The sequence below is a fragment of the Mercenaria mercenaria genome, chromosome 9 (genome assembly GCF_021730395.1).
Source record: "Mercenaria mercenaria strain notata chromosome 9, MADL_Memer_1, whole genome shotgun sequence".
NCBI lineage: Eukaryota > Metazoa > Mollusca > Bivalvia > Venerida > Veneridae > Mercenaria > Mercenaria mercenaria.
Genome location: NC_069369.1, coordinates 27,243,175 through 27,269,729, shown reverse-complemented (window position 1 = coordinate 27,269,729; position 26,555 = coordinate 27,243,175). Strand labels below are relative to the sequence as shown.

Below are 26,555 nucleotides of genomic sequence, written 5' to 3'. Positions count from 1 at the left end.
CTTACTTCTTTCCTGGGGCCGCCTATTTATGCCTGTAGTGTTGGGAGACCTGGGAGGCATATAGTGTTTGAATTGTCAAGTCTGTCTGTTTACTTGACACTTACTACAGTTTCCATCCAGTTAAAAGGAAACTTGGCATATGTTTTCAACATGAAGTGGAAAAGCGCAGATTGTAGGGACTTATCTGATTATATTTTTTATACGCCTGTCTGAAAGACTGGACATATGGGAACTCCCCTGGCAAGCGTGCAGGCGGCATCCACAAACTTTGTTCGGAGCATTTCTTCTTATGCATAGAGGGATTTCGATGTAACTTGGCACAAATGTTCACCACAGTGTCATGCACAAGAACCAGGTACCTAGGTCTAAGTTCCTGGTCACACTTAAGAGGTCAAAGGTCAGATTCAAGAATGACAACTAACTTCATGCATGGAGGGATTTTGATGTAACTTGGCTTGAATGTTCACCACCATGAGACAGAGTGTCATGTACAAGAACCCGGTCCTAAGGTCAAGGTCACACTTAGAGGTCAAAGGTCAAATGTAAGAATGAATTTTTTTGGATGGCCTTTTAGTGGGTTGATGAATGCTTCTACCTATTGTCACCAAACTTAATATGCAGCTCACCATTGACACTCATTTTAGGTCAAGGTCAGTAGGTCAAATGTCACTGTAACTTCTTTTATTAAAATACATATGAATGGTGAATGATTCCACCTATTGACTTCAAAGTTCCGGACACATTCTATACACCTTCCAGTGTCACTTGGATCAGGATTAAGGTCAGTGTTACTAAAAATAGATTTTTAAACTGTCATGACATTTAAATCAAACAGAGCTCCAGATAAGCTTTTGGTGCAATTGGGTATTTACCCATCACTTTTTGTCTGAATTGGGTATTGGAAATTTGAATTGGGTAAAAATAATATCATTACCCAGCCTTTTCAGAAGTAATTGGGTATTTGCTAAAACCAATTGGGTATTTTACCAATCTCGCACTAACAATTGAGTTTTTTTTTTTTGCTTACAGTATACATGGTATATATTAAACAGGACTGACTAAGTATTTTAATGGCGCCCTTCAATGTTTAATACAAAAATGTATTTAAAGTTGTAATGAATGTTTCATACTGTTATTTTCTTGTTCACTTTTAATGCAGTCGGTGATCAGTTCATCCACAATATCCCGAACGATGTGGTCACCGCAATATGCATTCTCCCAAAAGATGTCATCCAGTATTGGTAACACTACATCGTCACAAACAGTTAACTGTCATTGTTGAACAGCAAAATATCCCACTAATTTGTTTGTTTGTGCTACAACAATGTTTTTTCCTGCAACCTCCTTACATTTTATCGGCGTAAAATTGTTTACAAAGCGTCCAAATAACACCAATCAGCCGACTGAATGGTCCTGTGATTTTTCCGATGAATTGCAACCTGTTCTGCGGTAACGTATAACCAGTCAGTCAAATCTAGCGTTGAAGTCTCGTACCCGTTCTAGTTATAAGGAAAATGCGATACGCAAGCTATTTTTTACGGATTGGGTATTAGGAATTTTACTTGCGTTTCAGTATGCACACTGTATGAATTCAATTGGGTTTTCTGTAAATTTAATTGCGTAAATATGCAAATACGCAGCTTATCTGGAGCTCTGATCATATGTGCAGTTCTGTAACAAAAGCTTTTCTTCTAACAAGCTCTCGACGGTGTATTTTGTGACTATGGCACCCTTGTTAGAATAATGGCCTGTTTTGGACTTTGAAATACTTCAACTACATCAGAACAGTGCATACTCAACTCCTCAGTCAGTTTCCATCCAATTAAGTGAACCTTTGTATACATCAGCAGCAGTCATGCACATATATTAGGACATCCATGTTTGTCTGGAGTTATGGCTCTGCTGTGAACTTAATTTCATTATTCTTTTAAGCAGTTTCAGGGGACATGGTCATTGAATGTTATTTTCAATACAATTCTACAATAATACTGCTATTACATGGAAAACAGGAATACAGTATTTCAGTTAGTAAAGTCATTCATAGATTTGTAGCGCTACCTGCATTAATAATGTTCGACTTGCTGTTTCAGTATTTTAACAAGTTACGGGAGAGCATCATCTCGAGTCAGCCACAGGATAAGCAACAAACAATGGCACAGTGCTTCGATAGCCTTATGGAGGGCATAGAGCGATCACTGATCACCAAAAACCGAGACAGGTTGGAAGAAAATTTAAAGGATTTGTTTGGAGGACATGCCCTGTGACACTAACCTGTCTAGTTTAATAGTTTCTAGTTCTCATCAGCATTTTATGAAATGATGTTCAAAAACATGAAATTTTCCAAATATGTTTGGGACTAGATGTTATTACTATTCTGTGGTCCTTCGGGAGATATTAAAAACTGTGTTAAATGTGGCATGGAGTCCTTTCAGCTTTTTATGGAAAAAGGAATTCTGCTTCAGCCAGTGCTAGGAGGTGGGAGGGATGTTGCACATTTCAGTACCTCATGAACAGATTTAGTCAAATTTAGTCTGATATAACTTTTGCTTGGTTGCTTTCTTTGCTTCCAAAGGATCTTTTTATGCCCCCAAAGGGAGGCATATTAGTTTTCAACTGTCCGTCTGTCCGTTCGTTCGTTAGTCACAACATTCACTTTTTGCATGAAGGCACTTTACTCGCGAACCACTGCACCCAGGACCTTCAAACTTCACATGCTGATAGTACTTATTGAGTACACGACCCCTACTGACTTTGGGGTCACCAGGTCAAAGGTCAAGGTGACAGGGGCCAATGTGAACTTTTTGCATGAAGGCACTTTACACGCGAACCACTGCAGCCAGGACCTTAAAACTTCACATGCTGATAGTACTCATTGAGTACACAACCCCTACTGACTTTGGGGTCACCAGGTCAAGGTCACAGGGGCCAATGTTAACTTTTCGCATGAAGGCACTTTACTCGCGAACCACTGCACCCAGGACCTTCAAACTTCACATGCTGATAGTACTTTTTGAGTACACAACCCCTACTGACTGGGGTCAAAGGTCAAGGTCACAGGGGCCAATGTGAACTTTTTGCATGAAGGCACTATACTCGCGAACCACTGCACCCAGGACCTTCAAATTTCACATGCTAATAGTAGTTATTGAGTACACGACCCCTATTGACTTTGGGGTCACCAGGTCAACGGTCATGGTGCTGCGGGGGCATTTGTCACCATTAGTGACAGCTCTTGTTATCAGGGCTCCGGAAATTTTGATAACTCAATCGGTCCGAAACGAAAATCCTGACATCGGCGCTACCCCACCCACTGCATTCCCAATATTACATATTTTGTAAAACGTGATAGGGTAAAGAAATAAGCATGTCATGCATTAAAACTGTGTTACCAGTCACCGCGCGTTACCATACAATGAAGACAGTTATTCAGTGTTATGTGTGATCGTTACTTTGTTTGAATTTCGATGTTTTTCCGAGATAATATAGGCATTGACACCGTGTGCGTAACTAGTCTAAAAGCCAACGCACGTGACTTCAATACCGTATACACGGCAGATACTTTGTGATGTTTCCTCATTCTTTGACGGAATTCTATAAAATACAATGCGTCAAAGTGAGTTACACGACACATATTCTCTGCTAAACAGCCTCAGTATTTAAAGAATACTCAGCCGCGGACCGAATGTGTACGTTATTTGAACGCTGAGATCGAAATTCCCGCATGTATAGTAAAAAAACATCACGCGGGTTGGCCACGGATATTTCATTTCACTTACGTTGTACTTCAGTAAGCAACTACATTTTATAAAGTTATATGTTCTCTTCTGATGTAAACAAAATTTCATTTTGAAACGTTTTTTAAAAGACCGATTTGATATTAAAACAGTGCCACTCCGGTTTTCTTTATCATTCGTGGTTGCCCGTCCATTTTTTTCTTTTTTGTACAGTCGGGTTGCAAAGACGATTTTCTGCATTTGTTTCAACTGGAGCCCCAACAAATGAATCATGTGATTTTTTCAAATCAAGTAATTATAAAAATTATTTTTATTGGTTTTCCGTGTGATGTCTCATTAAATCAAAGACCTATAATGTACAATTATAGCTCTTTGATTAAATGCAGCGACCATTTGTTTGTTACCGTGATCAAACATAGCCTTTTGAAATAAACCATCCGTCGGATTCTAAATAAAAGAAGTGGATCCCCGTCGAAATGATTTGGATCCAGTCAGAAACGTTAGGAAACCAGTGAAAATGTTTAATACACCGCAGTCGGCTGTCTGCAAACATTAAAGGATGTGCCGCGCGAGCACTGATTGCGTCACGCGCTAATTACGGACCGATTATCAAAGTGACAATCAGACCGATTGACACGTTTATTGATTATCTGAAGGTGCGACCAACAATTTCCTACTTGGCAGGTGATCGTGTATTGAGATATAAGACCGAAATTTATACTTTTCTTCATTTTTACGGGACCGATTTTTTTCGTTTTTTCACATCACGAATCGGTCTGAAAAGTCAAAAATCGGTCCAAAACCGACAAACCGGCAAATTTCCGAAGCCCTGCTTGTTATAGAATTTATTTGTTCTCAGCTAAATTATGGACATTTTGTGCTAAGCGGTTTTTGCAGAAGTAGATTCCTTATTTTCTGACTGCATGTCAAGACATTCTGTCAGGACCTCGGTGTCCATGACACTATGTAGATATCTATTGAAGGAAATATTATAAGCAAACAGGTATACAATATAAACATAGTTACATACAACCTTTTGCATTACTTATTTGCACTTCTTAATCTTTCAGATTTACACAGAATTTGTCGCTGTTCAGACGAGATGTAAACGATTCTTTGAAAGCCACTGGTAACAGCAGTCCGTCAACATCACAATCATCACTGGATATGATGAACTTGTAGCGATAATATTATCATCATCATCTTCATCATTCTTCAACAGCGCAGCAACAGTCTAAATTCATTTTGCATACTTTATCTGCATGTACATGTAGCTTAAACCTTCACACCTGTTGTTTCGTCATCATTTGATGTGATGGACTTCCAGTGATCTCGTCATTCAGAATCGTCATCGTCATCATCATCATCATCATCATCATCATCGCCACCAAAATTGTTGCTTCATGACTTGTTGTGATGTCAAAGACGTCATAGGATCATTGTATGTAAGCCGTGAAGAGATTTTGATTTTACGTATTTGAAATGTAAGAGGCTGAACTAGGATAGGTGTTTTGGTAATTTTGGAGGCAAAACTAGCACAGTTCTTTGGTAATGGGATCAATATTGGTGTAACCAGTACATATACTAGGGGACAATGGTGAATTCACATAACTCAAATGAAATGGGAACTTGGCAGCTTCCAGATTTGAACATTAAGGTTGCAGTGTTTGTCAAATATATTTAGTCTGGTAAATAAATAATTTAAAAACAAGATAGCGTAGCATGGTAACAGGGAACTAAAGAAATTTGGGCTACAATTAAGTTGACTTAACATTGTGGTCAAGATGTGGGAATGATAAATTTCTGCATGTGTTAAATATGTAGCAGAATTATCTACATTTATATTGAATGATTGTTTTTGTTATGAAATATTTCAAACCCTTGACAGATATTTTTAAGCTAAAATTGTGCTGATTTGTGAAAATTGATGCTTGAAATAACTTTCCTAGTATGTTTGAAAATATTGATACACTCTGTCTATTTGTAGTGAAAAAGCATTTCGTCACAAATTGAAGTGTTACTTGCTTTGATTGGTGCTTTTGCCATAATATAAGAAAAGTACTGTGAACTTCCGTTAAAGAATAAGGCATTGTTCTTCTGCTGATTATACATTTTTTCTTCAACAAAAAGAATTCAGGGGCCAAGGTTATAAAAAGCAAGGTTGGAGTCTAGTTGAAACAACACTGTTACTGATCAGTTTCTGGATAGAGCACAGGAGTTGCCAATCATAAGCTCATGATTTTAGACTGGTCCCCAAACTTGCGTTTTAAAACCTTCTGAAAAGTTCTACTATTACATTTCTTCTTTAATTAACATATACTGAGTTCATTCATAATTTGATTATTTACTTCACATCTGTACTGTGATAAGTATGGGAGATTTTTGAAAGTCAATACTAAATTGTTCAGTTGCATAAGAAATGTGAGCTGTGAAATAACAAAAGTTTGAAATTGGAGCAGTTGTGGTTTTATGCTAGTATAGGATGCATACAACTAGAATTTTATTCTTCTAAAACGTTTGTTCTGAATTTTGAAACCTTAGATGCTAAACTAAAGTAAAGAATGAAATCACTAATTGTACCTGTACAAGTATGAAATCACAATATTACTACTGTTTGTTGTGCCGAAACTGCAATACAGAGGAACTTTTGTTTGATATTATGACTTTTTGCCATCTTTACATGTTGATAAGTGCTAGAACAGATGTCTGCCGAAAACAATGATTTAAGGATTTTCAGCAGCATTTTGTTACATGTTACTGATTGTTCTGTAAATATGAAATCAGAAGCCTGAATGGTTAAGGTGCTGATTTCAGATCTGTTGCCCAACACCTGTTTGGGTTTGAAACCCCACTTTATGAAAGGAGTGTGTTCAACTGGCTTTTTGTAGTTGTTTCTGCCCAGGCACCTATAGTGCCTGTAGGTACACTTTGGGTTTTCCTTCCCAGTCTACCAAGCCACCCATAGTGCCTGTAGGTACACCTTGGGTCTTCATTCCTAGTCTACCAAGCCAGCCACAGTGCTCGAAACAAACCTAGAGGTACACTTCAGATCTTCTTCCGCAGACAGTCTTGTTTCTATTCAGACACACACGGTCCCAGAAACAATGCCCAGAGGTACACCTTGGGTATTCCTGCCCAGGTATTTGTTTTTCCACCCAGACACGCACACTCCCAGAAACAATGCTCTTTGGATGTTCTTCTACCAGGAAATTTTTGTTTGACTTAAGACATTTATGTTACAACAGTGAACAGACTATGGAATTAAACTGGGAAGGATCAGCTTTACACATTGAATAATATATTTTCCTTAAAACTGAGTTTCATGGTTGTTCTACATTTTCAGTGTAGATTTTGATTTAAACCCGATTTTTCAAAACAGCACATTTGGCAGATAAAATATACAATCAAAACAGCACATAAAATTTGGCAGATAAAATATACAGAGTTGTGTGCTAGGTTTTTTTTTTGCTAGATTGAATAGAACAACTCAAACCTCTTGCAAATTTTCATAATGTGTAGGAAATTCACAGTTTTGATAACATTTTTGCAAACAGAAATTTTATTAGAATGTAAACTTTAATGATTTTTTTTTTCAGTTCAGCATAAAATTTATTAATCATTATATTGGTTGAAAAAAATGTATAGGTCCTGCCCATGATTCAAGATATCTGCAAACTTCAATTTAATTGGAAGCCATGGCTTTGGATTATTTCACTTGTCAAAATCTTTGTTATTTTTCATGTATAGAAAGATTGTAATGTTGAGGTAATTATAAATGTACACATGCGATGACATGTATACATTTAATGATTTTTCTTCCCAGTATGTTGTGTCCAAGTTTTATTCTATGTTATACAGAAAATTGATGTTAAATTGTGACTTTCGGTTTATCAAAGTGGAACTACCTTAATGCTTTTTTTTTTTTTTTAGAAAAGTAAGGAAAATTGTGTTATATTTATTATGGGATTTCAGAACTTTCTCTGAAAATAAGATTGTTTGCATATTTCAGTTGATGCTATTTTTGTTTATCCCAAAATACCATCCAAATCTAATTAGGTCTGTAGTTATTTCATGAAATAAAAGCTTAATAATGAGCTGCGCCATGAGTAAACCAACATAGTGCATTTGCGACCAGCATGGATCCAGACCAGCCAGCGCATCTGTGCAGTCTGGTCAGGATCCTTGCTGTTCGCTTTCAAAGCCTATTTGCAATTAGAGAAACCGTTAGCGAACAGCATGGATCCTTACCAGACTGAGAGGATGCGCAGGCTGGTCTGGATCCATGCTGGTCGCAAATGCACTATGTTGGTTTTCTCATGGTGCGGCTTATTGCAAGTAAGCCTATTTAAAATTGATGATGAAATGAATGTGTTGAAGACTTAACAAAACAAACATTTTTAGAGAGGTTGAGATTTCACAATCAGGCCCCAGTTTCATGAAAAAACTAATTAGTTAAGTCGGTTATTTGAAAATCGTGCTATTACTTAAGTTATTGTTATTTAATGTTGATTTTTATGCCCCGGCATCTACTGATGCGGGAGGCATATAGTGATTGTCCTGTCCGTCCGTCCGAACGAGGTTAACCAAATGGGACCGTTTCGTCTAGCATCAATGCCCCTAACTAGAATGACTTGATACTAATGCAGATGTAACCTGTGACCATTCCTCATCTTCAGACATCACCTGACCTCAGTTTGACCTTGACCTTGAACTTGACCTCGTTTTGGACTTAGGTTGCTTTGTATCGACAAGGATGCCACCGGGGGCATCAAGCGTTTATTGAACGCAGCTCCTTGTTTTCTATATAACAACGTTTTTTATAGCTAAATTATACTATGGTTTTAGTATTTGCCTGCAGTTCTTATTTCAGTCACGCAAATATGATATTTCTATATAAGCATGGTATAACAAACTTAAGTATTTGCTTAAGTATATTTCTTATTTCTTTACTGCATTTTCTGTAAAATTCAGTATTGTTGTGTTTTGATCTATGAAATAGTCATGTACAATTCTGATATAGATGAAAAAGTCAACATTGAAGATGCATAAAGGGCAGAAACAAGGATTTGAAATAATAGACTTAGCTAAGCAATTTAGTTTTTCTTGAAATTGGGAACAGATGTTTTGACATGGAAAATTAAATTTTGTTAAACATTTAAAATGGTGAAAGTTCGAACACATCACAATATTGTTATATTTTTACACATACAGTAGAATACCAATCACTTGAAGCAGCAAGATGATGAGTGAATTGCTTGTTTAACCCAGGGTTTTGAGTGATCTAAACAACCAGGGACCACATCAGTTTATTGCATCAGCCATGTAACGCTCTAGCATTTCACTGTACCTGATTAAATATCACTAGATAGATTCAGAAGTCAGAACGTTATACATGTGGTTAAACAGACAGAACAGGCGCATCATATACTGTGAAATCATTAATATTCGTGGGGGACTAATTTTCGTGGTTCAGTGAATCCACGAAATTTAATCCCAATGAACAAGTAAAATTCAAATTCATTTTATGTTCAAAAGTTGAAATCCACAAATTCATATCCCCACGAAATTTCAGTTTTGAGCAAAACCACGAAATTTCATGCCCACGAAATTAAATGATTTCACAGTACATTTGTATACATACACATACTGAATTTTAAACCACTTTTTTCTCTGACTTGAAAGGGGCACATCTAGATTCATGTCTAGATTAAGAATTATTTTTGTTTATAATTAAATGAAATATAAAAGAAAAAGGTTCAGTTTGTCAAGATGTATTTATTGATAAGAATATAGCCTATACAATATGTAGAGTAAGTCATCTGAGATGTTCATAACAAAATGCTTTATTTGAAGTGCTATGAACCGCCATATAAGTGCTATTTTACTTTTCATTAGAAGAGGTGGTATATTGTTCTAATGCTGTTGGTAGGTACACACTTTGATTTCTGGTCTGTAATTAGTGAACACATTGACCTGCACTGGTCTGACTTCATAGGAAGATTGCCAGTGGTAAGATGACTGTTACTGGTTTTTGGGTTGATTGTCAGAAACCTTTACACCTGACAATGGTTTCTGAACAATAGTTTGAGAACACATGTGCATAAGGTTTTCAGTCTTCATAGCATGATTATTTGTAATCAGTAGATTTCCCCTGTTAATTATTTGGCCATTAAGTCAAAGGTCAAGATAGACTGAAATTTACACACCCAGTTCATCTGACAGCTGTTTTTGACAAGGCTGTTGAATAGTCATGCGTTGCTGTCCTCCGATAGCTCTTGTTTTGTTTCTTTTTGCTTTTGGACAAACTTATTTTTAAATGGCAAACCTAGGTCATTTTGAAAAAATACTTCCAAGTTGAATTTTTCTCCAAGGAAATTATCTGTATTGATTGCATCTGTTTGAGCAGGAAAAAAATATTTATGACAAAATGTATTGCAAACTTGGTTAGCTTCACTTTCTATAGCCAAGGTAATTCTTAATAAAAAAGTTTTATTGGCAGGAGGGTACAGTGAAGTATTCAGTAAGACATTGGCTATGCAAAAATAGATACTTTGTTTTATCAGTCTTAAATTGGGACTTGGAAATTTTACCTAACTTTTTTCTACAGTTACGACCCATGTAGTTCTGGGACGATCTATGTATGAAAAGAATCGGAACCACTGCCTTACCCTTGCATAATCAGAAGAGGCGACTAATAGGGTCTTAACACTTGGTTTTGCTGTAACTCTTTGATTCCAGCAGGTATGCAAATTTTGATTCCATACCTCATGTTTTTATTTCGATGTAAATGAGATGTGAAACCAAAATTTGTAGTCCTGTTTGGCGCCATATAACCTATATTGTGTTGGTGCGCCGTAAAACCCAAATAATTAAATAAATTCTACAGTTACACCAGGATTTGACAGTGATATCCAAAATTGTGTTTGTGTGAGTGTTAAAAAAATCAAAATCCAACAAAACCCAATTATTAGATTGTAATAGCCTTGTTTTACATGCATATTCTAAACAGATGTATTTAAGTTCTGACAAGTTCTCTACCTGATTTGGTGCATACTTCTCTACCATTTATTTATATGTCAGATATACATACATTACTACTGTACTGCTAAACTTGTATGCATTTGTAAATGGTATGAAATTTGCATATCATAGAGACAAGTCTGCATTTATACTTGAATAGGATACAACAAATTAAAATTAATGAAATGCTATTGTTATTACTGTATGTTTTGTAAATTTGTTAGGTTTCAGTGCTATTAAAATGCCGTATATTGCTTTTGAACAAAGGTGATACAATTATACGTTATGTACTAGTACCATTAACCCTTATCATGCTGGACATGAATAATTCTGCCTTTGCAACCAGTGTAGATCATGATCAGCCTGCACATCCATGCAGTCTGATCATCTGCACTGTTCACCATTCAGACGTATCTATTTGGTAAGCATCCCTTTTAACAGTTACTGGTACTATCCAAATTGAAAGATGGACAAGTTCATTATAGAAATTTAGCAAAGTAAGGGTTAATGGACTAAAACCCTGCTTCCTTTCAAAGTGCTACTCCCTGTATGTTTGGGAATTATTTTTGTTATTCAGTTGTGGAGATGGTGCCTGGTATGCTAGGGGAGATATGCCTGGTATGTTAGGGGAGATAATGAGCCGCGCCATGAGAAAACCAACAGTGCATGTGTGACCGGCACGGATCCAGACAGCGGATGCGCAGGCTGGTCTGGAACCATGCTGGTCGCAAATACACTATGTTGGTTTTCTCATGGCGTGGCTCACATGTTGGTAACTGTTGTGTTTTCTATAATACTTGAGGTAGCTTTGATACTGTGTATTTTGAATGTTGGTTACAGAAAATAAATGCTATTATGAAATGATTATTGTTCAGTGATCAGTGACCCCAAGTTGCTGCAGTCCAGACCATATTTTAACGGAAGAATCGTTTACTGATGAAGTATATTATATTGTACCATATGTATATGACACTCTTTTTCATGATAAACATGTTCAATGGGTTGTTTTACACACAGACAGCCACTCAGGATGCCAGATTCATTCTCTACCAGTACAGACACAGAGCAATTTGACCAGAGGGACAGAGCGAGAGAAAATGACCAGAACAGAGAGAGAAATTTGAGATACAGGCATGTCAGGCTAACTTAGCATAGCTCTTGGCATGTAGATATCCTCCGTGGCCGAGTGGTTAAGGTCTCTGACTTCAAATCACTTGCCCCTTACCGATGTGTGATTTCGAGCCTCGTGTAAGGCGTTGAATTCTTCCTGTGAGGAAGCCACCCAGCTAGCTTACAGAAGATCGATGGTTCTACCCGGGTGCCCGCCTGTGATGAAATCATGCACGAAGGGGCACCTGAGGTCCTCCACCACCAAGGCCGGAAAGTCGCTATATGGCCTAAATTGTTGGTGCAATTAAACCCAACGAAACAAACCATAATAGGCCCGGTGTATAGCACCGGTTCACGCAGACACCTTTCCAGAGAACCATTACTGGCCTCGGGTAACAGAGAAGAGAGAACATCAGAGATGTCCGTTGCCGAGCGGTTATAGTTGTAGACTTTGAATCGCTCTCCTCAGAACCTTCGGACTGTAGAATTATTTCATGTGAGGAAGCCAGCCAGCGGTGGTTCTACTTTGGTGTCTGCCTGTATCGGAAACTAGGGTTCTCCTCTACCATCAAAAGTTACTATATAACCTAAAATATGACTGAACCAAACAGGAACGAAAATGAGCTCGATAAGTGTTATTGACTTTACATACCAAACAGTTGCTTATCATGTTTAACTGTAGTAGACAGTTGGCTAACTTGAAAAAGAGGCCTGGATAACAAATCCGTAGGCATTTTTTAGTACAATATGGTATCATACCTTAAAACGTTCATTATTCTTTCTTCTATTCAACCAGGGTGGATACCAGGCTCAAAAATCCATTTTTAGCTCATCTGATTTTTTGAAAAAAAATGATGAGTTATTGTCATCACTTGAGCGGTTGTCGGCGTCGGCGTTGCCTGGTTAAGTTTTATGTTTAGGTCAGCTTTTCTCCTAAACTATCAAAGCTATTGCTTTGAAACTTGGAATACTTGTTCACCATCATAAGCTGACCCTGTATAGCAAGAAACATAACTCCATCTTGCTTTTTGCAAGATTTATGGCCCCTTTTGTACTTAGAAAATATCAGATTTCTTGGTTAAGTTTTATGTTTAGGTCAACTTTTCTCCCAAACTGTCAAAGCTATTGCTTTGAAACTTGGAATACTTGTTCACCATCATAAGCTGACCCTGTACAGCAAGAAACATAACTCCATCTTGCTTTTTGCAAGATTTATTGCCCCTTTTGGACTTAGAAAATCAGTTTTCTTGGTTAAGTTTTATGTTTAGGTCAGCTTTTATCCTAAACTATCAAAGCTATTGCTTTAAAACTTGCAGCACTTGTTCACCATCATAAGTTGACCCTGTACAGCAAGAAACATAACTCCATCCTGCTTTTTGCAAGATTTATGGCCCCTTTTGGACTTAGAAAATATCAGATTTCTTGGTTAAGTTTTATGTTTAGGTCAACTTTTTCTCTTAAACTATCAAAGCTATTGCTTTGAAACTTGCAACACTTGTTCACCATCATAAGCTGACCCTGTACAGCAAGCAGCGTAACTCCATCCTGATTTTTGCAATAATTATTGCCCCTTTTGGACTTAGAAAATCATTTTCTTGGTTGAGTATTATGTTTAAGTCAACTTTTCTCATAAACTATCAAAGCTATTGCTTTAAAACTTTCAACAGTTTTTCACCATCATAAGTGGACACTGTACATCAAAAAACATAACTCTATCCTGCTTTTTGCAAGAATGATGGCCCTTTTTAGACTTAGAAAATCATGGGTAGGACAATATTTCTATCACACAAAAAAATCAGATGAGCGTCAGCACCCGCAAGGCGGTGCTCTTGTTATTTTTTATGAGGCCCCAAAAGGGGACTATTAGTTTTTTCTCAATTTTAAGGGAAATTAATTTTTTTTTTCATTTTTATCATTATTTGATGAAATGTGTATCTGTTTTAGATGAAATGTATTGTAATATGAATAAATATGTTCATCACACTAATTCTTTTAGAATTTGAGGCCCATTACAGGGTTTTTGAAAAAATATTTTGAAATTTGATAGGTATCGCATAATTTAGAAGTATATTGTTTTTACTCTATTTGTGAAATCTCTACGATAGTAAGGTTGAGTATCTAAGGTTCAGGTGTGTAACAGGCATTCTAATGCACAAAATAATTAAAAAAGGCACCACCGTGGGGTCATATTATTGTAGAATAATTGATAAGCAAATTTTAAAATTTGTTGAAAAGAATTGGTAAATTGCCCTCTTCTTTCATATGTTGTAAACCATAAAATTTACCAGAATATTTTCTTCACAGCAATTTAGCAATTTAATATTTGTTCTTAGGTAGTTATTTTACAACCCCCCCCCCACACCCCCCCCCCCCCCCTCCCCCCCCCCCCCCCCCCCCCCCCCCCCCAAAAAAAAATAAATAAATAAAAATATTGAGGCTCCAAAGGGGTTTAAATTACTCACATTTCGTGATAATTTAGATTAATAAGTAATTATTAGTTAACAAAATCATTGCTGAAATATATTTAACATATGACGATTTATGATTCACCATTTTATATGTATGGTGGTATTCACATCTCTTTAATAGGATGTAAGTTGAACTTTAACTAATATGCCATAGTATAAATATAGCTCAAAGACCAGATTATTCTTAAATGTGTGCCCTCTTGATATACTAGTAGTAAGCCTACAATTATATTCATTGGCAGTGTCACCTATACATTTTCTTTATTCATCTGATCTCTTGTAACATTGGAATATACCCCCAAACAACAATCAGATCACTTGATTCAGCTAGCCAGAGAGACAAATCAAAGACATTTTTAAATTTTTTAATCAGCGGAGCAGTTGTCAAGTATTTAGGTTTCCGCTGCTCAATCTGGAGGTCAGCATTTCATGTAGCATACACCAGTACCGGTGTGTGTCCACTTCAGTAAATGGGGGCCTCCGTGGCCGAGTGGTTAAGGTCGCTGACTTCAAATCACTTGCCCCTCACCGATGTGGGTTCGAGCCTCACTCGGGGCGTTGAATTCTTCATGTGAGGAAGCCATCCAGCTGGCTTACGGAAGGTCGGTGGTTCTACCCAGGTGCCCGCTCGTGATGAAATAATGCACGGAGGGGCACCTGGGGTCTTCCTCCACCATCAAAGCTGGAAAGTCGCCATATGACCTAAAATGTGTCGGTGCGACGTTAAACCCAACCAAAAAAAAAAAAAAAAAAAAACTTCAGTAAATGTCACAATGACACTGCACAGCTGATAGTTACATTTTATTATTGTAAGTATTTCATTATCTGAAAAGGATAACTGATGTGATTATGTAGCACCTATTTTCCCAACCAGCTACCTTTTTGGTAGGTGGTGTTTATGAAGTAGCCACAAAGGGGCTAGAAAATTCTAATATTTTCAAAAATAATGTAATCATTAGTAGTTTGTGTAATTTTGTGCCTTGCAGATTGTAGATATCGGCTCTTCTTTGCCAGTCTATGAATATACATGAATACGAAACAAATACAAATTTAATGTGCCTCATATCTGAGATGAACTCAGCTTATGATGTAAACATGGGCTGGAATACCTTATCAATGAATATCTTATATAATCTAAATGGTCAGCGTGAGTGGATACAGTGATTCATCCGGATTGTTCATGAATGGGTCTATTTTGTGTAGCACATGAACATCCTTTGGATGTGATTCGGAATAAAATAAAGATGTTATGATTGTCAGAAATACACTTTAACTTTGGTAGCGGGATAAACCCGCAACAAAAAATGCAACATCCATTCTTTAGGACAGTCTAAGCATGACTTGTGTTACATGAGCATATGGCGCCTGTGTTGTCATTCATTTCACTACCACCTTAAAAACTCATATTAATTGCATTTCGATATACAGAAATTCGATCATCAGTAAGGAATGACATACCAAATATCCGTAAAAGTCTTGATACTGTTAAATGATTAATAAATTGACCAAGAGTTGAAGTTTTTACCTTTGTGTGATGTAGACGCATTTAAAACATTTACGTGTAATGTTACACATGGTTTTCTATATTGTAGCAGTATTATAACACCTGGTGACTCCACCATTTCAAAACAACTGAATGTTAATTGGTCTTATGGCATACCACTGCTTCAACATACTATTTTTGAAAAATGCTTGTTCTGGCCATGGATAAAGTCCGATAACGATTTTAATAACAATAGTTGCCCAAAAGCCTTGCGCTCGAAATTCAACAACTTCTAAAATTAACAAGGACCATGACTGGGCAAGACTTACAAAACCATATATTGGTTACTTCCCGAGGTTTGATGACCGGAAGCACTATGTGAAATTTTAATCAAATGGAGGTAGTTTCTGAAATACACCTTGTTTTTTAGGGACATGCTAAACTTTTACCAAATATTCTAGGCTGAAAACGAATCATATTTTGTATTAAACTCAGTCAAGATTATTTTTATTTCAAAAGGTTAGACGACACAAAAGCCTTATGTAAAGTTTTAATCCAACACATATATTGGTTGCTAAGATATGAACTTACATGCAAAACTTATCCAAGGTGAGGATGTCAACTAAGGCAACACCAACACCAGAGTGAACAGAATAGCTCTCACTATTCTTCAAATGCACTGGAAGTTTGAAAAAGTTTGGCAATTTATATGTGTATATCAATGTACATCAAATATTTACACACAATGTTTTGCAAACAAAAGGAAATATTTGCCAGAAAGTGATATTGCGTGTTTACTTTTTTGAGTGTATATATCGGTTCAGTATTCCATATTTGGGCAATTTGACTATATGTGTCTCAAAAGTTAGTACCAATAAACTGATATTTTACACACTCTTATTGTAGTAACAATTAAATGAAAATAAGGAAATGAAATGCAGCGAACTAACATGTATGTAATATATTGGCTCTACAATTTCTTGAAATTCTCAGACAGAGTTGCTTATTCTATATGTATCAAAGTATTTTGCGAAAGTCTCAGGTTTAGTGTTCTCATACCTCAATAGAAAGTGATGCTGCAATAATAAAAACAATAAAATTACTTTACACAATAAGTTTTAATACAGTTAATGTTTTAAGACTGCGTGAGTATATCCACACACTTAACTGAATGTTACGTTGATGGCAAAAATGATATGCAGCATGTCCGGTTAAAATTGTTCATTATGAGTGTAACTCCTTTTGGGGCCTCTTGAATTATATATGAAATTTCAAAGAAAATGTAATATGTCTTAGTTTTTTATATGCACTGGATAATGTAGAGGATAAACATTCATTTCTTAATTACATGTTAATACCAATGTACCGCAAATTTTAACATATTGGATACGTCACATCATCATGTAAATGCCGTCTGATGGAGAACCCCAAATTAAGGGCCTCTTAGTCTTTAATTTCACTTGAAAATTACATTTAAACGTCAAATTATATTATATAATTGAATTTTTACACTCTATTATATATTTAAGTCAGATTTACCTTAACCTGTAATTTAAACAACATTTTATTTTCATTTTTATTTCTTATCACGTGCACCCCTTTTGGGGCCTCACGAAAACTTGATTAGGGATATTTGAGCCTGGTATCCACCCTGGCTGAATTTCATATACCCCAACGAACATTTTGATATATGATACCATATTGTACTAAAAAATGCCTACGGAATTTTTTCTCGGGGCTTTTGCCAACTGTCTATAGCTCGAATAACCATTGTAAGGTATTTATTAAGGGGTCAAGGTCACAGTAAAATGCTATGGTCTGCAGCAGTCAAAACTGAAACTATTAAGGGTATTTGAGTGTCAAAAGGTCAAGGTAACAGTGATCTTGCGCCCTGAAATGGTATCTGATCTTTCAGGAGTAGCTTTGGCCTAGGACGTTCAAAAGGATGATTACCAGTGGTCTATAGATGACCCATGTTGTTTTGGCGTTCAGTTGGTCAGTGTTCAAGGTCACTGATCTGTAGATTAAAGTGAATCTTACCAGTAACTGGAAAATGTTTGAGCCTGGAGTTCCCTATCGTGTTAAATAAGACAAAAATGCTCTAGGATATTTTACTTGAGGACAGTCAGTTTGGCCTGCAGTAGCCAAGCTTCAAGGGATGATTGCTTGTTGCCAATAGATTACCCATATTGTTTTGTAAGGTGTCGGGAGGTCAAAAGCCAATGCCACAGTGACCACGATAAATAGATTGCTCCAGTTCAGGAATATCATTGTTTATAGGTTGATTTTCTGTGGTCAGTAGGTAACTGTTAATTATTATGGGGTCAGTGGGTCAAGGTCACAGTGACATTGAATCTGACTTTTGGATCGTTTGAATGAGATAGATTGGGCCTACAAGACTCGCACTTAAATGGATTATTGCCTGTTGTTACTGGATTATCCAGATTGTTTGGAGGGATTCAGTAGGTCAAGGTCACACTGACCTTTGGCCTAAAATGGATTTTTGCTAATACTTGTAGTTATAGAATGCTTGGACCTTTGGCCGTCAAAGTTCATTGCATAAGAAGCTATGGTCAGTGGATAACCCTTGTTGTTATAGAGGGTCAGCAAGTCAAATGGTCACGGTGACATTGACACTCAAACATTTTAGGGTTCTAAAAACTGCTTGAGCAAGATAGGGTCTACATCCATTAAATTTCATGCCATCGTTGTCTATTTATCTGTTAAATCTTTCCATCTGATGGCTAACACTATCATACTTTTAATCAGTCTCACTTTTTTATGGTGGCTGATTTCTGCCATTTCGCGTTTTCTCCCCGCGACCCCGCCAAGCGAAAACACGAGAATTTACATGATAAAATGGCGGGGGCGCGGGGCGAAAACTCGCTATTAAGCGGGGGCGCGGAGCGAAAACACGATAGTTAGCGGGGTCGCGGGGCGAGAGTTAGTAACTGGTATGTCGGGGGCGCGTGGCGAAAACACGATAATTAGCGCTGCTTAAACACCGAGTTTTCGTACCGCACCCCCGACATTCCAGTTCCTAAATCTCGCCCCTCGACACCGCTAATTATCGTGTTTTCGCTTCGCGCCCCTACTAAATAGCGAGTTTTCGCCCCGCGACCCGCCGAGCGAAAACACGAAAATTAACAAAATAAAATGGCGAAAACACGCTATTTAGCGGGGGCGCGAAGCGAAAACACGATAATTAGCGGGTGCGCGGGGCGAGATTTAGTAACTGGATGTCGGGGCGCGGTGCGAAAACTCGACGTTTAAGCAGCGCTAATTATCGTGTTTTCGTCTCGCGCCCCCGACATACCAGTTACTAAATCTCGCCCCGCGACCCCGCTAAACAGCGAGTTTTCGCTCCGCGCCCACGCTAAACAGCGAGTTTTCGCCCCGCGCCCCCGCCATTTTAACTTGATAATTCTCGTATTTTCGCTCGGCGGGGTCGCGGGGCGAAAACGCGAAATGGCAGAAATCAGCCACCATACTTTTTACTGTGAAATCTTCTTTCAAGACTTTCCAACATTAACTACCGAAATTGGGGCGTAGGTTTTTACAAATAGCTTTTGCTTTTGTTTAACGTAAAAAGGTAATGCTAACACAGCAGGAACCCACGACCTCTGGTTTGAGCGGCTTACACATTACCCGTCTCTCCCCATCTACTTTTATTTTTTGTGGGTTCAACTTGACATGTTAATAGTACACGACCTCAACGTCCGGCCTGCTTTGTCATTGCGTCACGTGTTTTATATTTGTAACTAATGCATTTTTTTTCGCAGTGACGTTCGTTTTGTTTGCATAAGATTTGGATAAACAAGGTGACATGCCAAAACCCGTCTGTTCATTAATATCTTAACGGCTTAATTAATTAAGTATAATCACCATAGCTTCTGTATATAACTTGCCATCTCGTTCTCCGTCTGTTAAATTACATACCATGGTATCACCGTCATTAGTTTATGCGTAAAAACCAGAGCGTTAGTTAAGCGTTTCAACGTAAACAAACCACAAAACGTTGAAAAAACAATTTGTCAAACTTAACGAATTATACCGGTTTAAACGGACACATTCATCTTCTGGTATACACAGAATTTTATTTTATTGAGGATTTTGGATACACTTTTTAAAGGTAAATCACGTAAATATTATTTCTTTTATATATTTATTAAAGGTCATTTCAAGGTATATATTACATATTTCTGATTGGGTCGTATTATAACTATGCATGAAGATTTTTTTTAGAATTTAATTTGAGTTTTACGGCGCACCCACGCAGTACACGTTTTATGGCGCCATAAAGGACCGAAATTTTGATTACATCGAAAGAGAAGTATGAGGTATGGAATCAAAACTTTTATACCTGCTGGAATCACAGCACAGAGATACAACAAAATCAAGTGTTCAGGCCCTACCAGTAACCTCTGATGTCTGAAGATAACTATTTTGTCATCGCTATTCCGCAATGATAGACCTGGTGTTACACTGACTTGGAATAAAGTATGCACAGAAACGTGTTTGTAAGGTGGCTCTGGCTGGCACTGGTGGGAATAACAACTGAATAACAACTGACTCTGAGATACTTCCTTACATGAAAAATTCGTCTATCGTAATGTTCGACCCAAAGTTGGTATGGGAAAGGGATTCGCCGCAGGGGCTTTAACCATTCGATCTTTGGTAAATGCAACAGTAAAGCAGTGGAGTAGAAAAAGAAAAACAAAACAAATTCCTTACCAACATCACTGGCGCGCATAAAGTTTATTCAGTGAAAATTATGAACTTAGAATTGCAGCGAAACACGTTTGCAAAAAAGAAGCAACAATAAAGATCAATTAATTTGGTGGTAATGTCATGAAATGTCATTAGGTTGTGGTTTATTAGTCTTTGTTATCATTTTTTATCTTCATCACACCTGTTGGTTGGGGCGTACAATTATCACCAAAGACCACCAGGATGGAGATAACCCTTTGAAATCATCTGATTTAGTTTAGAATTACCAGGATTGCCAGGGAAGATTTTAGTGTTCTGGATATAGGTTTCTGCGGTTATGAAAATGGAGTTATTAAATTTGAGCCACCCCTTCGACACATACCCTTCGGACAACACGTTAATTTGCAGCAAACGTGGAATGAATACTCAAGAAAAGAACAGGGAACGTTTTTCAACTGCTTCCGTATTAGTCAGATTTTTATTCGTGTCTAGATTACAAAGACTAGGCAAGCCCTGTTTACGCGATTTTTTTGCAATAAAGGTTGATTTCATGGAAGCGTGAGCCATTTTCAAACAAATGGTGTCCAATGTTACATGTTACTTTCACATACAGTAACTGCGAAAATCGCAGACAGGTTTAGATTCGCAAATGTCTGGATAGACAAATATCTGAAATGTGTGTGAGCTAGGTGTATGATATTAAATAGAAAATAATACCAATGGGTACATGAACCAAAAACAAATATACATCATTCGTGGATACAATTCAGTGAAAGCATTAATTTTGTTAATTTTGTTGATTTTCATTAGCTCAATTACTAAGTATGGAGAGTTGTCCTATTCGACCCGGCGTCCGCGTCGGCACTTGGTTAAAGTTTTGATGCACTTTCACTTTATCTCTGTGATTACATGATGGATTTGTTTCAAACTAAAATTGTTAGTCCTCATCATCAGCCATATGGCACAAGGGTTATAACTCTTACACCAATATTTCATGAATTATTTCCCTTTTTTAATTTGAATTTCAGGTTAAAGTTTTGCTGCACTTCCATTTTATCTCAGTTATTATGAAATGGATTTGATTCAAACTTAAAATGGTTGTTCCACCTTATCACCCACATCATATGACACGAGGTCCATAACTCATGTACCAATATTTCATGAATTATGCCCCCCCCACTCCCCCTACCACCACTTTTACTTAGAATTTCAGGTTAAAGTTTCCATGCACTTTCACTCTTATCTCAGCTATTACTAAAAGGATTTGATTCAAACTTAAAATAGTAACTCAACATCATCACTCACATTATATGACACAAGGGCCATAACTCTTGCACCAATATCTCATGAATTATCCCCCTTTTTTACTTAGAATTTCAGGTTAAAGTTTTGATGCACTTTCACTCATCTCAGTTATTACTAAATGGATTTTATTCAAACTTAAAATATTTGTTCCACCTTATCAACCATATCATATGACTCAAGGTCCATAACTCTGGTACCAACATTTCATGAATTATGCCCTCCCCCCCCCATCACTTTTACTTAGAATTTCAGGTTAAAGTTCCCATGCACTTTCACTCTTATCTCAGCTATTACTAAATGGATTTGATTCAAATTTAAAATAGCTATTCAACATCATCACCCACATTATATGACACAAGGGCCACAACTCTTGCACCAATATCTCATGAATTATCCCCCTTTTTTACTTAGAATTTCAGGTTAAAATTTTGATGCACTTTCACTCATCTCAGTTATTATGAAATTGATTTGATTCAAACTTAAAATGGTTGTTCCACCTTATCACCCTAATCATATGACACGAGGTCCATAACTCATGTACCAACATTTCATGAATTATACCCCCCCCCCCCACCACTTTTACTTAGAATTTCAGGTTAAAGTTCCCATGCACTTTCACTCTTATCTCAGCTATTACTAAATGGATTTGATTCAAATTTAAAATAGTTATTCAACATCATCACTCACATTATATGACACAAGGGCCATAACTCTTGCACCAATATCTCATGAATTATCCCTCGTTTTTACTTAGAATTTCAGGTTAAAGTTTTGATGCACTTTCACTCTACCTCAGTTATTACCAAATGGATTTGATTTAAACTTAAAGTAGTTATTCAACATCATCACCCACATCATATGACACAAAGGCCATAACTCTTGACCAATATTTCATGAATTATCCCCCTTTTACTTAGAATTTCAGGTTAATTTTGATGCATTTTCACTTTATCTCAGTTATTACTAAATGGATTTGATTCAAACTTAAAGTAGTTATTCAACATCATCACTCACATCATATGACACAAGGGCCATAACTCTTGCACCAGTATTTCATGAATTATCCCCCTTTTACTTAAAATTTCAGGTTAATTTTGGTGCATTTTCACTTTATCACAGTTATTACTAAATTGATTTGATTCAAACTTGAAGTTGTTATTACACATCATCACCCACATCATACGACACAAGGTGCAAGAATCACTCTTGCACCAGTATTTCATGAATTACCCCCCTTTTTGCTTAGAATTATACTTATTTAGTGTTCTTTATCTTTCTTATTACTTAATACTTTTGACACAGACTCAAGCTATTGTCCATTATCTTCATTCGTATTGGAGTCATTAAACAGTCTAGTGACAGCTCCACAGCTTCCCCAGATGGACCAAGTTTCGCTATCCAGCATCGAAATAGTCGAGTGCGCTGTCTCCTGTGACAGCTCTTGTTTTATACTTTCTGGTTGATACCTATAGTCATTCTTATAGGTCATGCTCTTTCTTAATTCTACAAAGTATTTTGATTTATTAAATGTGTAAAAACAGCAATCTACCGCGTCAGTCACATGGTAAATTGTGATGTACATTAGACGGACTTTAGCTTTAAATCTACTTATTTAATTTTCACTTTGTCTATAGCGCATACTTACTGGTTATTTTAATATTACAAAATGTATATGGAAGTGGCCACAATGTATGCTTGACAAAATAAATTTGTAATCGGGGCAAAAGTTTTGCTTTTGAAAACATTACTTTTACATAGGACATAGACAGCGGTTTTGTGTGTGTGTGAATCTGGCCTAGAATACACGGTATATATCGTACACGTTTGAAGTTTAAAATTTTTCTAAATAATGTCGTGAAACGGGTCTCAGATGAAAAATAAATTCCATCATTTTTCTGTCTGTACGCATTTTTATTGTCACACTTATGACTTTTGACGTTACATACAATATACGCACGTATAATTATTATGTGCCACATAAAAAAATTAACTATTTTTAAAGTTCAACTTTTGCTACCTGCTACATTAATCAATCATGACGATCCGAGTTCACAAATTACCATTAACGAGTTTTGTTTCGCTTTTTTCTCACTTTGTATTTGTTAAATATATTACTGTGGAAATATTTAGGGCGTTATATTAACGTTAAATACACATATTTCAGGGCGTACCTGATGTTAGAATGACGGATGTGGAAGACAGGCTTGAATCAGGAGATGTTGTCATAGCATCTTCATTTCCAAGTCATAATGAAATAGTGCTTCACAATGATGGAATAACGATCGAAACTTCGGATCAAGAGTCAACATACAAAAAGGAGAAGAGAGAGAAAAAACGACACAAAAGGCCAAGGTCATTCAAGGACGATTATGCGCAGTATGCTCAGATTGGAATCCACGTTGACAAGCCTAGCTCACCTATTTCTGAAAAATCTTCGTCTACTAAGTCTAAAGCACCGAAATCACCAACTTCTATCTATACTGTTGGCGGAAGTGACGAAAAGCCAAAACTTGAACTTAAAGCACGAGAAGTGTCTACGAGACAATGTACTTTTGAAATAGGTGAAGAGTGGGAACAGTTTCAAACCATCCACCCAAATAAATCTATAAGCTGTCCGCCGAGCCCAGTTAGCAGCAGAAAGGACGATGCAATATTAAGCGGCCGTGACAACCCCGGGTACGCTGCGAGCGAACCTGGGGCAGAAATCGATCAGGATTTGACTGATTCATCTGAGAAAACTAAGGATCCATTTCCGTTCCATTTCCTGTTCAACTCTTCTTCGTCCAGTCCGCTTAAACAGCACCACATTGTTCCAAATCCTTTTAACAAAATAAATCATCGATTCCACAGCACGCTGCAATGTCCGTGTTTCCTGTTTTTCTTCTTCCTGTGCTGTTTACCGGCAGTGCACTTGATGCAGAAGTCTGACCGCTCTTTCAAGAACGGAAACAATCGCGGAGCCAAGAATTATGGGAAAGCTTCAACGTTCTTGTATATTTTTGGTTCTATTTTCGGCGTTGCTTTCCTCTCCGTGGCAATATATTTTGCAGCAGACTATGTGCGTCAGTTTGCCAAATAAACTAAACCTTACTTCCTCAGTGTTTTAGCTACCATGGGCTATTTGTGCCAGTATAAGAACGTACACAATGAGCAGGTTTGGATTCATTTTGTATATAACATGTTGTATACGTCTACTGGGACAAAGCAATATACTAGAAACTTAAAGATAAATTTATGGAGAAACCCTTGTAATGAATATTACTTCTTTGTAGATGATATCTATTTCATTTGAGTATACCATTATCCATAGTAAACCAACGACAAACAAGAGCTGTCGGGGGACAGCAACGCTCGACTATTTAAATAGCCTTATCAACTGAATGAATATAAAAGTCGAAAAAGGGCACAATTTTATAAAAATGCAAAACAGAGTTATGGAACCTGTACTGTGTATGTCAACTTATCGCAGTGGACAAGTGTGTAAAGTTCCAATCCATTAGTGGGTAATGAGCTACCAGCTTACATGCAAAAACTTAACCATAAATTGCTAATTCGAAAAGGTGCATAATTTTGTAAAATGCAATGTAGAGTTATGGAACCTGTGCACTGCATGTCAGATTATCACAGCGAACAAGGAATGAAGATTCAATCCATTCCAACCAGTGAGTACTGAGATATTAGCTTAACTCGAAAAAGGGGCATCATTTTGTAACAAAATCAAAATGGATTTATGAAAACTGTGCAGTGTAAATCAGTTTATTACATTGAAGAAGTGTATGAAGTTTCAATCCATTCCGGCAAGTTGTTACTGAGATACCAGCATAAGCGGACGCCGACGCTGTCGCACGGACCAGTTCAGTAGCTCTACCTATCTAAAATGCATTACAGGCTGTCAGGTGAATATATAGTTTTAATCTTTCATATATCACTAATCCATGATCTAATACATATATCTATAGTTATATATGTAATTAGTTCTTTAGTGAACGCTTGTTCCTCGAGTCCTAGCATGGACGGTATGCCATTTAGTTGTGTTCAAATGATGATACCATGTTATCATATATTAAACCTGTATATTGAATCACGCCATAATATACTTACAACAGTGTTAACTGAAAATGTATGTTAAACAGATGCGTATTTTATATATTTTCATTAATTATGTGTTGTTTTGCATTGCAAGGCCATGGTTAACTGTCGTTAAACTTTTATATGCGTCAATGTGACGTACAGGTAATATAGCGAAATATAAATATGATATTAACGAGCTGCTTGTCTCACCTGGATAAAAGATACACATTTTTTGCCTGTGTAACAGTCTCAGGAAAAATGTGCAGCCTCGACCGGGATTCGAACCTCGGACCTTCGTCTTACCGTGCCAACGCTCTACCAATTGAGCTACCGAGGCCACCCGATACGAGAACCGCTACACACCTTCACTCTTATTGCGAGACATCGGCACTCCTGGCCAATGTCTGCCGCAGACTGTTAACCGAATACTGCTTCGCCCCGCATGGGCTCCAAGGGTGAGCATCCCGTACGAGCCCCCAAATGTAACAGTCTCAGGAAAAATGTGCAGCCTCGACCGGGATTCGAAGCTCGGACCTTCGGCTTACCGTGCCAACGCTCTACCAGTTGAGCTACCGAGGCCACCCGATACGAGAAGTTACGAGAGTTATTAAGAATAGAGAAGTAAAAAGACAACGGACAAGCAATGACTCCACT

The 26,555-nt window shown here is 37.2% G+C and overlaps 2 protein-coding genes across 2 annotated transcripts in view; both read left to right on the top strand.

Annotated features, from left to right (window-relative positions):
- Window positions 1–11,618, top strand: part of LOC123546778 (exportin-7-like) — a 72,040-nt gene extending 60,422 nt beyond the window's left edge. Inside the window, exons 26-27 of the mRNA XM_053551088.1 lie at window positions 2,091–2,218; window positions 4,805–11,618. Of these exons, the coding sequence (XP_053407063.1) occupies window positions 2,091–2,218; window positions 4,805–4,916 (240 nt within the window). The 3' untranslated portion in view covers window positions 4,917–11,618. The remainder of the gene's footprint in view (window positions 1–2,090; window positions 2,219–4,804) is intronic.
- An 8,157-nt stretch (window positions 11,619–19,775) lies between these two features.
- LOC123547841 (uncharacterized) lies at window positions 19,776–25,989 on the top strand. The gene is made up of 2 exons (XM_045335086.2): window positions 19,776–19,947; window positions 23,995–25,989. The coding sequence occupies exon 2, from the start codon at window positions 24,013–24,015 to the stop codon at window positions 24,907–24,909; it is 897 nt and encodes a 298-aa protein (XP_045191021.2). The 5' UTR covers window positions 19,776–19,947; window positions 23,995–24,012; the 3' UTR covers window positions 24,910–25,989.
- Window positions 25,990–26,555: the final 566 nt, after the last annotated feature.

Coding starts and splice junctions, on each gene's coding strand:
- LOC123547841 (XM_045335086.2), top strand. CDS start 24,013: ATGACGGATGTGGAAGACAGGCTTGAATCAGGAGATGTTGTCATAGCA.